Source organism: Vipera ursinii (genome assembly GCF_947247035.1).
Source record: "Vipera ursinii genome assembly, chromosome: 12".
Classification (NCBI taxonomy): domain Eukaryota; kingdom Metazoa; phylum Chordata; class Lepidosauria; order Squamata; family Viperidae; genus Vipera; species Vipera ursinii.
In genome coordinates this window covers 11,799,808-11,811,484 of record NC_139525.1, presented here as the reverse complement: position 1 = coordinate 11,811,484, position 11,677 = coordinate 11,799,808, and the positions used below count along the sequence as shown (strand labels likewise).

Below are 11,677 nucleotides of genomic sequence, written 5' to 3'. Positions count from 1 at the left end.
ACTGGAAGCCAATGCAGCTCGCGGAGAAGAGACGTTACACGGGACTATCGGGAGACCCCCATCACAACTCGCGTGGCCGCATTCTGCGCCAGTTGAAGCCTCCGAGTGGTCCTCAAGGGCAGCCCCATGTAGAGAGCATTGCAGTAGTCTATCCGAGAGGTCACAAGCGCATGGGTGACTGTACGCAGGGCATCCCGGTCCAGATAGGGCCGCAACTGGCGCACCAGGCGAACCTAGGCAAAAGCCCCCCTGGCCACAGCTCCTACGTGGTCTTCCAGACTGAGCTGTGAGTCAAGGAGGACACCCAAGTTGCGAGCCCTATCTCATGATGTTACTTAATCAGCTTAACGGTGATGTTCAGTCATGTTTGTTTGAAATGTTTTTCTGCTTCAGTGTTGTGTATCGCAGTCCTTTGGACAAGCGAACTGTCCATACAGCATCATCAGCATATAACTTTATGCATTTGATTTGCCAGTTTGGTTCCTTAAATTTCACTCTAAAATTTACTCTACATTTTATTCTAGAACCACTCTGAAGGTTCTAATGCCGTAAATATGTAAGATTTGGCCTTTTTCTGTTTCTACATTTTTGTAATGGCATTCCGTGTTACAGCTACCTTGGATTCTTGCTGTAAATCCTTTATATCCATGAAGGAAAATTTGAGGCACGATTTGTATTTTTCAAGAATATAAAAAGGCCAATCCAGATTTTCATTTCTCTATTTTCATTTTCTAAGATTAAAAGTAAAAACCACTTTCCTATTTTCTGCTTAATATTGTCAGTGGCATTCAGAAAAAGTTGCTTCGAAACAAGGGCAGCAAATAAATTCAATCTCTGATAATCTCATGTATTTGTTTAGATCTATTGCGCTCTGATCAGATTGAATCATGTCAGCTAAAGATGATTTATCCTCTTTGTTAGAACAGCCCTGAACTTTGTTGTTTGTTTAATGAGATTCTAGACAGGTGGGTCCTTATATTTTGTTTTAAAACAAATGCCTTGGGAGTCAAGAATACATTGTTGTGTAATTCAGAATAACTGACATGTTTTAGCCAGACGTGTGTTAGAACATCCCTCCTAAAAGAACGTTAAATTCTTAGTCATGGCTGATTTTTTTTGTCAAGGTCTGATTTGATGTTACTATTAATTCTTAAAAGTGCTGTATGGTTTTTCTTTAGAGCTCTTCTGACGCAATTCTGGGAGTTGAAGTCCACGAGTCATAAAAGAGCCGAGGTTGCCTACCCCTGACCCAGGCGAAGTTGAAAAACTCAGGATGTTCTTTGTAGACGGTGTTAAAAAAAGAAATAAAGCAGTATTTTTAAAATGTTTGTTCTATGGTTCGGGCCAATTCCTGTACACCAAGGGTCTCCGAACGTGGCAACTTTTAAGACTTGTGGACTTCAGCTTCTAAAATTCTGGGAGTTGAAGTCCACAACTTTTAAAGTTGCCAAATTTGGAGAGCCTGGTTGTACACTGTATGTATGTGTATGTGAGAGATGAGACACAGCAACTCCACAATCCCAAATGTGAACAATTTTTATTTTTATTGGCCATATTAAATATATTATCTATTTGATAGTTACAATTTAGTAATACGATGCCTGGCAGGTTTAACATAAGTATGAAATACGGCAAAAATTACAATACAAGAGAGAAGGAGACCTAATACATTAATGCCACTAGGTACATCAATCTGGAATGTATAGCTGTAAATATAAAATTCTACATTATGCTTTCCAGTAAACTTCCTGGAAATATAATAAAACATTTTGTGGCAATTACAAATACAAATTAAAGATTTAACTTTCTAGGAAGTTGTAATTTTGGTTAGTATTTTATTCAGAAAATCTAATTTTTTAAAAAATGTATTTCTCACGCTCTTGCCAATTCGGTGAGATTTCTCCCTCCCCAACCTATTTTGTTTCTGTTTTTGTCACTTTCACAACATAAATCTGCCAAAGACTATTTTATTTTATAAAAAAGTGAAGTATGAAACGAAATGAGAGAGAACAGGTTGTAAACATTCCTGCAAACTAAAGACACGAACATTTGTATAAAACTCTTTTCAACACTGAGCAGAGGCTTCCATTACAACAAATGATTAACTTAAAAAGTTCTGCTACAAGTAGAACAATACATTCAAACATACATTTTCCAGAATTTTTTTTTAAATCAAAATAAATAGATCACATAAAAGAGAATACATTTTATGGGGAGGGGGGAAAAGATAAATTTCAGATTGCACCATAAATCTACTTTAAAGATAGTGATATGATATCATTTACGTGTGTGTGTATGTCTGTCTGTCTGTCTGTCTCTGTGTGTGTTGTTTTCCCCCAGGTGTGAAATGCAAACACAATGCCACAAACCATAAGCTATCATGATGAATGAACAGCCAGTTGTGTTGTTTTTGGAAACAGACATGTTTCAAGCTAAACATGAGTTTACAAGTTACGTCCACTGTCCCATATACAAGTACAAGCGTTCGGATGTTTCGTAAGGTGGAGCTTTTCGGTCCCTTACCAATATGGAAAACTCAACAAAATGCCTAGTTGTTGTGTTGTTGTGTTGGTTTTTTTTTTGTTTTTGTTTTCTAGTTTCTTCTCCCGAAGAACAAAACAGATGGTTTCCAGCTTTCAAAGTAGCAGATAATGTTTGATTACTTTTATTTTACAGGTATTTGCTGCAGAGGCCTTACACAGAACAGCTCCTCTGTAGTGCATGATATTCGCCCTCCCACCCCTGCCCACCCCCTCAAACAAACGAAAGGGAAAAGAAGAAAAAAAAAACAGCCAAGAGATGTTACTGAAATTTCCATCACAAACTGAAAAAGACTTTGGAATCACAAGACCCAAAACAGTGGAACACAGAACTGCTATGGATGAGGTGACAATTAACGTTAAAACTTGGACCTAACTTTTTTTTTTTTGGGGGGGGGGGTGCGGGGTAGAGGGGTAAGGAGGTGGGAGAGAAAGAGGAAGGGGGAAGGGGAAGAATTAATTTTCACACGTGACTAGATCAGGCGGGTGACATTCCAAGGGCGCCCCGAGAAACAAAATTAAAACTGGAAAAAAAAAAGATCCCCCCAGAGAGTCGACTTTTTAATTCCACGTTAAGAATAGTACAAAAAACATTTTTTTTTGCTCAGTTTGAGCCAAATAGTGAAACATTTATCATAAATGCACTTTTTTTTTGTTCTCATTAAAGACAAAAAAAAAATGCTGTGCTTTCCCCACCCCCCTTGGAAAAGAAAAGAAGAAAAAACCCAACGCTGCAGCGGTTTTGGTTGGGTGTTTGTTTTTTTTAAAGTCAGAAGCACAGGGTGTTTCTTAAATCTCTCAGGCGCAGAGAGGGAGACGTTGAGTTGGGACATCCGTGTTTTTTTTGTTGTTGTTTCGTTTTTGTTTGTACCAACAAGAGAAAGCATCTCAATCAGAAACGAACACTTCTGGATTAAAAAAAAACTCAAAAAGGCTGACGACACCCGCTACTGCCCTAAGAAGGGACAGGGTGCCCTCCCCCCTCAAGTTAAAAGAACTGGAAAAAATTAACATTGCGCTATCGTTAAAAGTCATTGTGGACAATATATGGGTAGGATACAGGACTCTCTCTTTTTTAAGCATAAGCATCATTGCTCCTACATCTCTCGGTCCCCAATGCTAAAGCAGCCAGCTTCTCTCCTGCCTTCCTTTCTCGCTGGACTTGAGAATTCAGGACTTACTGTGAAAATTAAGTCAACGCTCTTTGAGAATTAAGGCAGTATTTTTTGTTTCTTCCTGCTGTTTTCAACAGCTAACCCTGATTAGTAGACGCACCACTGTGCTGTAATAAGGGATGTTCTTCGTGTCAGTCTGCCCTTCCTCCTCTCTCTCCCCTGCCCCCCCCCCCAGGTTTCTTCGGCCCCTGGAGGGAAGTGGGTGATGGGGAGGAGAGGAGGAGGCGGCATCCTGTCCGTCCAACCTGTTCCTCAGCAGCAAAAAAAATGGAAATGTGCGTCTCTTTTCTTCCATCATTCCCAGCTAGCATTTTAATTGGAATTTACCTAAAATACCCCAAAGTGTAAAACTTCCGTATGAAAAATTATAAAGCTGAGTGATGACGTCGCTTCTCGTGGCCACCGACTTACTTGATCACAAAGTACTGGATGATGACAGCAAACAAAATGGCAACCGTTGCAAAGATGACGAGGAGGAGAAACGCAAACTGCTCGTCGCTCAGCGCCTTCCGCTTGCTTTTCAGGAGTTCGGGAGCCGGGTCCGAAGACGGCGAAAGCAGCTCTTGCTTTTGAGATGAGAAAGTGGTGTTTGGGCTATACGGGCCAAAGAGTTCTTGCCATCCAGTGGAGTCCTGATACTGGCGCCCAGCGCACACCCTGAATCGGTATTCACAGTTTGTTTGCACGTTGGGGACGCGGTAGGACGTCTCTGGTCCCTTGTAGATCTGAGGCAGGAGAAGACAGACATTAGAGCTGAGAACAAGGCAAATGGGTTCCACAAAGACAGAAATCTTCAATCTTTGGGGGCTACCGGAAATTCTGAGATGGGTCTGGTCACGTTCCCAGAATGGGTATGGACAGTTTGGGAACACCCATTGAATGAAAACGGATTGATAAGACTGCACCACCTCAACGCCTCCTAGGCGCTCCCATCTAAGCTTATCTTTGCTTTGGGGAGGACAGGTGGTCACCCCTTCCAACACACACTGCACTGCGCACACTTGGAAATAAAAGCCATGCTTGGAATTGGCCTTTTGCTCTGTGGCAGATCCCTTTTAAAAGCATCAGATGGGGCCTAGAACCTGGTCCTTGAAAGATCTGGATCTGGATATCTTGGTACTCCAGGCTATCCTGCTGGAGACCCTAAATATTGCCTTATCCTGACCTGTAAGGCCTATACACTGGCCTATGAACTCCGCATCGCTCACATCTATTGGCAGCGACTCTCGCCTTGAGGTTCAGACAGAAGGCCTTCTGGTCCTACCAGGAAATCTCTGAGCCTTCTGGTTGAAAAGATGATCTACCACCAAGGAACGGTCACATCTAGTACAATGTTTGGCAATCTGGGTAACGTTCAGGTGCACAGACTTGAGTAACAGCTTACCCAGTACCCCATAAGCTGTGATTCTGTCGGACTGGACAGCCATTTGTCTGAAATGGAATAGGGTCTCCTGCTTGAGAGGGTTGGACTACAAGACCTCCAAGGTCCCTCCCAACTCTGTTACTCTGATTACACTGTTATGCTGAGAGGCCACCTGATGGGTCTAATTGGGAAGAGGGATTCAGGTAGGAGATGACCAGGCTGAGCCCGAGGGGTCAAATGTGTCATTAATCACAAGTCCCATCTAAATCCAGCCCACCTTGAACTCCATTGACTTGTCTACTGCCAACTTCCCTTGACTGAATCCTAGTTCAGGTTCTTGTAGAGAGCTTAAGTAAATCGCAGCAAATCCTTATGCTCATTTGGATTTCCCGATTTTCCTGGAGCTTGACAATTCATGTGACAATGAGGACTCTTTTATAACAAGGGTGTCCAATCTTGGCAATTTGAAGACATCAACTCCCAGGATTCCCCAGCTGGCCAAGGTCTTAAAAGAGTTGCCAAGGTTAAATGCCCCTGCTTTATATGTAACAATGCATTCAGAGTTATTGTATTTGGTGGGGGGTGGGGGTGGGTGGGTGTTTCCCCATAATATCTGTTTAAAAAAAAAGTTATTCTGGGATTACCTGATCCGCTTCCCTCCCAGTGGCAAGCTGCAATATGTAAACAATGGCATCGCCCTTCATTGGCTGTAAAGGCTCCCAGGTGACTTCACAGACATTGTCTCCCAGCTGATGGACTTTAGGTGCTGCAACAGAAGACCTACAAGTTGGAACTTCAACATTTGTGCTACAGATTGTCCTCCTCTTAGCTAATGACAAGCGGTGTCTGTCACTCTCCCCTGAATAAACTTAAGCGACATTTCAAAGTGCAACTTGGGTTTAAGGTCACCGTATAAAAATCTTATTCCTCCAACTCGTCTTCCCTCCAGCTGAGCCTCTTGGCAAATTAATTTTACAAGGGTTGATTCTATTTCAAATGCACATCTGGTGGGAATAATTTTTAAGAAGGAGCTGCTGAAATTAAGGCTTTGGGATTCATCTGTCAGGACCCACCCCAAACCACGTCTTAGGAAAACAAAATTCTTGGGAGTCAAATCTATTCCAAAAAGAATCTTTACTATGACATGCTTGGTTGTAGGAAAAGAGACAGGACTTAATATTATCCCATGTGATACTATCCCACTGGGTTACACAGGTAGTCCTCGACTTAAAGAGCAAAACTCAGCCCAAATTTTCTGTCGCCAGGCAAGAAATTAAGAGCGTTTTGCTCCATTTTATGACCTCTCTTACCACGGAATCCCTTCATTTGTTAAGTTAGTAACCCAGTTGCTAAGTCAATCTGGCTCCCCCATTGACTTTGTCAGAAGGTCGCAAAAGGGGATCGCGTGAACCCCAGAACACTCCGACCATCATAAATACCTGCCGAGCATCCGAATTTTGATCACATGACCAAGGGGATGCTGCAATGGTCATAAATGTGAAAAAACGGTCCTAAATCACTTTTCCCAGTGTCGTAACTTCAAATGATCACAAAACAAGGGGCTGTTAAGTCAAGGACCTAACTCTCTTCGGGAGAGAGATTATGAAGAACACTGAAGCCTTTCAAGAGTTGAGTTACTGGGTACTGCAGTGCTTTGCAAATCCGGGTATATTACCCTAAATTGGGCAAAAGTGATTTTCCTTTTGGGAAATGACAACACAAATGCATTACCCAGCCACAACAGGAACAGCTAAATTAAGGATTTTCTAAGAAGTGATTTTGGATAATCAAGGTTCGGGAAGACTGATATACATTCTGCAATTTGTGCACTTTATCTGAGGACCATCTAAATTTTTCTAAAGCAAAGTGATCTCTAACTAAATAAAGTCTCATTTCTTTCAAAACTATATTGGGCTGGCAAAAAAAAAACCTATATTTTTAAGTATCATTTATCAAAGCATAAGCGAACACTTATGCATTGAAATAAGGGACGTGGTGGCTCAGTGGGTTAGGAGGCTGAGCTTGTCGATCAGGTTGGCAGTTTGGCGGGTCGAATCCCGAGTGCTGCGTAACAGAATGAGTGCCTGTTACTCGTCCCAGCTTCTGCCAACCTAGCAGTTCGAAAGCACGTAAAAATGCAAGTAGAAAAATAGGGACCCCTACGGTGGGAAGATAACAGCATTTTGTGCACCTTTGGCGTCTAGTCATGCCGGCCACATGACCATGGAGACGTCCTCGGACAAGCGCTGGCTCTTCGGCTTTGAAACGGAGATGAGCACCGGCCCCTAGAGTCGGAAACGACTAGCACGCATGTGCGGGGGAACCTTTACCTTTTTATGCACTGAAGCCCTCCTTTTAAGGGGTCAAATCTGGTTCCATTTTATGAACACCATTAATATATGCTAAACGTCCCTCACCTTTCACGGCAGGCGGTGGTGATTTGGTTGTGGCAAATGCGTAAACTTCAGAAAAGTCCCCTTCGCCTGCATCGTTGCATGCCTGGATTTTAAAATAGTATGCTGTAGACTCACTCAGCCGCTGCACTTTATAGGTGTGGCAAGGCCCATTGTACACAGTGATGAACCTGAAGTGGGAAGAGAAAAGATCTGAAAGTACTCTGACACACACACCCCGCCCCACCAATCAAAAAAAAAAAGCCCAGCTGCTCTTTGAAAAAGCACCTTTGGGACCACCCACCAATCATGCAGGTGAATTTCTTTTAAAAGGTCTGGTGTATCAAAAATAACCACCTTTAAATTCCAAAGAGTAAAACAATTATTTGCTTAAGTTACTTAAGCATTCCCGATTCGGTCAATTAAACCCAAAAGTTGTTCGAGTCCTATTCATGTTCACAGCATGGGCTAAAAACAGCCACTGTTGTCTGACAGTGCGTGACGCATCACTGCTAGCTTAAATTTGACCAGGGCAGCTGTCACCAGCTTTGCAAACCACACACGGACTTTTGCCTATCAGCAAATGGCAAAGACTGAGCCACATTCTGACGACAAAAATCTCTAAAAGATCACGCTCCAGCAAGATTTATTAGGTGTGCATCATCCATGGAGACTATTTCCCCATAAATATTTACTTTCATCAGTTTGTCATGGCAGCTGTGGAGCGTTTGTTTGTTTGTTAATGGCAAGTGGCAGAGAAATAAATCTCAAATAAGTGCACTTAATCAGATCTTTGAGTTTTGATGTGCTGGCTTTCTCTTCCTATCAACTGAATGTAAGAAGAAACTGGACAGCTGTTTGTCCCCAACCTCCGGTCCGTGGGCCAGTACTGGGCCACGGCATGCCAGCAACCGGTCCGCACAAACAAGCAAAGCCCCATCCTTGGGATGCAGGCAGCACACAAAACCACGCCCCCTCCGATCTGCGGAAAAACCTTTCTCCACGTAACCGGTCCCTGGTGCCCAAAAGGTTGGAGATATCTGGTATAGGATCTCCTGATTGAACAGGGGATCTCTTCCAACTTTGTAATTCTTTTATATCCCTGATTACGCTATTCAATATCTATGGCGCATCTAAGGGAATAGGAGCGTAGCCCAAGGCATTCAATTAGATGATGGGAACTTCAAAAAGAAATTTTTTTGCGAGTATTACAGCAATATAAGTAACCTCCCTGAAGACACTGAAGTTAAGTGAGCAAATGTGTCTTTTCATGTGCTCTCCATGCACGAGAGAGTTGGGTCGTTATTGTTTCTCTAAATCTTGAGCTGCCACTTCAAAGAAACCTTCCTGCTCTGTAACCTATATTCCCGTTTTATCTCACCTGCCCAGCCGGTCTTCCATCTGTAAATTGAACTGGGTGGGGTTGGCAATTAAAGCTCTGCTAGGACCTTCACCCCACTTCAGCTTAAGGCTCTGGTAACTGAAGACCGCACATTCCAGGTGGGGAGGACCTGGAGGTAAAGGCTTCGTTTTCGCTTTAATGGATGGGCTGAAAGGACCGGTTCCCAGACTGTTGAAGGCCTGAATTCGAATTCTATCAGCGAGTGAAAAAAAGAGAAAAAGCTGGCATTAGGAGAAGACCACCCACCCAGAGTCACTTGTATGAGAGGAAGACTTACAGGCGTGGAATGCACAAATGAATCTTTGCTGATTTAAAAGGAGCCCTCGGATTATGACGACTGCGCTCAACATTTCTGTTGCTAAGTGAATTTTGGCCCGTTTTAGGACCTTTATTTTGCAAAGGGATTTAAGTGAATTGCCGGAGCAATCACGCTGGTGAAGGGAATCTGGCCTCCCTGCTGACTTTGCATGTCGGAAGGTCACAAAAAAGGGAGGAGCAACGTAAGGACATTGCAACCGTCATAAAAACGAACCAGCTGCCAAGCACCTGGATTTTGCTCATGTGACCATGGAGATGCTGCGGTGGTTTTGATCATGTGACTATGGAGAGGCTGCAGCGGTGATAAGTGTGAAAAAACCGGTCGTAAGTCAACTTTTTCCAGTGCCGTTCTAACTCTGGACGGTGACTAAACACACCGTTGTTAAGTCAAGGATGACCTGTAGATACAATTGTACGCCACCCAGAGTCGCTTGACAGTGAAATGGGCAGCATACAAATTTAATGACTAAAAAGCTGAAGAGACACGAGCTGGCCCCGTCCAACCCTCTCTGCTGCGATCGAAGAATCGCCAGTCACCTGTAGAAAGTGTCAGGTTGCAGGTTCTCCAGAACATGGCTTGTGACTCTGTTGACTGTTAAGACCTGTTTCTCCCCGTACTCTATGTGGTAGCCGATGATCTCTGCCCCGTGGCAGCAAGGTTCCTCCCAGAGAAGAGCAAGGCACGTGGAGAGGGGAAGACCTTCCAACTGATCTTCTTCCAGCAAGTTCAACACGGCCACCGCTGCTGGCACGGAAGCCGGTGTAGTCACTGTGCTTATTTCCCCAAACAATCCAGCACCAGCCAGATTCACAGCCTGGAAAAAGAAAAAAGAAAAAACAAGAGAGAGAAGCGTGAAGAAAAAGTGTCAAGTCTCAAGCATCTGCATCTGGCTTCCTCCACATAAGGTTCTCCAGATGTTTGGGTTTTTAACTCCCCTAAACCCCGCCTAGCAAACACGCCCACCCCACCTCTGGATGTGCATTTAATCCTAAATAACCAAACCAATAATAGTAAGAACAACCATCCTAGAAAGGAGTTCGGTAAACTGGCTAAAAAGCCAGCTGCGTGAGCAACTGAGATTGCTCTAAGCCAGTGTTTCTCACTCTTGGCGACAACTCCCAGAACTTTGCAAAAGCCATCAGCTTCTGGGAGTTGAAGTCCACACACTGTCAAGTTGCTGAGATTTGAGAAACACTGATCCAGGCCACAAAAGAGAAGAAGTATTACTCTCTGAGATTACACGATTGTCCATGGAAGAAATACAATCCGCTATTTTTATCATGAAGCTTTATTTAACTCTGAATTGAAATGGAGACATTGGGTGGTGTTAACTTCACGCTAGAACCATTGAAAAGAAGTACAGCTGAAATAGGTTTTCCAATGTTTTACAGTCCTAGTAAGATTACTGCAGAAGAGGTCTGAAAATATAACGGTATTGTGAAAAACATGGTTTTTCATCTCGTTTAATGACACACTGACATACCGAATTTCTCTTTGACTTAAGTCTCTTTTTCTCTTAAATGTTTGTATTCTATAACAGCAATACATTTTTGCTGCACAAGATGGCAGCACCTGATTGATTCTGACGGGTATGTTGCTGTTTAAAAAAATAAAAATTGCAGGGGAAAAAACGGGAGTTTCAGAAAATCCTAGCGCTACAGGTTTAAATGAGTTCAAAAAAAATATCTCGGGGGGGGAGGGGAATTTTTTTAGACACATCTGTTGCCAAAAATCTAGCATGAATACATTCGCGAAATCACTAGAAATCAAATTTGACTTAGAAAGAGACTTTTATCATTACAACTATGGTTTGGTGAACCCGTCAGAAGTTATTCCTCAAAATGTGTCCCAAAGGTGGTGTTTTTTTTTCAGGAGGCAACTGGACTTTGTTTTTCTTGAAGGCATTTCGCTTCTCATCCAACAAGCTTCTTCAGCTCTGACTGGATGGTGGGGAACGGAAGGATTTATATTCCTTGTGGATAGCTGGTCATTTGCATTGTTTTAAGAGTCCTTAAGGAAACTTGGAGGCGTATCTGTGTCCTTAGGCTCACCTGAATAGTGCAAATGGGTGTGGAGCCTTCTTGCAACTGTTGAAAGGACTGTTTTGTAGACAAGAGACAGATGATGCCGTATCCCATACTCCTTCTGCTGAGAGGACTGTTCAATTTTGACACAGATGTGGCCTCTTTGACCCCTCTTTGAAACCAGCAGTCCTCTCTGTCCAAAATGTGGACTTTGCTGTCTTCAGAAGGGTGGCCTTTGTCTTTTAAATGCAGATGGACTGCTGAATCTTCTCCTGATGGGTTTGTTCTCCTATAAATCCTTCCATTCAGTCAGAACGGAAGAAGCTTTTTGGATGACAAGTGAAACATCTTCAAAACAAAGGAAGTCCAGTTGTCTCTTGAAAAAGCACCTTTGGGACAGCCTTAACCTGGATGATGGAGAATCTCCATAGATAATTCTTCAAAATATGGAATTCGGTTAC

General features: G+C 43.0%; 1 protein-coding gene across 1 annotated transcript in view; it reads right to left on the bottom strand.

Moving 5' to 3' along the window:
- Positions 1 to 1,525: 1,525 nt before the first annotated feature.
- The window catches only part of LOC310645842 (fibronectin type-III domain-containing protein 3a-like), a 54,955-nt gene continuing 44,803 nt past the window's right edge, over positions 1,526 to 11,677 (bottom strand). The window contains exons 19-23 of the mRNA XM_083371862.1: positions 9,729 to 10,020; positions 8,853 to 9,065; positions 7,496 to 7,662; positions 5,723 to 5,844; positions 1,526 to 4,440 (exon numbers count right to left, since the gene is read on the bottom strand). Coding sequence (XP_083227988.1) covers positions 4,123 to 4,440; positions 5,723 to 5,844; positions 7,496 to 7,662; positions 8,853 to 9,065; positions 9,729 to 10,020 — 1,112 coding nt within the window. The 3' untranslated portion in view covers positions 1,526 to 4,122. The remainder of the gene's footprint in view (positions 4,441 to 5,722; positions 5,845 to 7,495; positions 7,663 to 8,852; positions 9,066 to 9,728; positions 10,021 to 11,677) is intronic.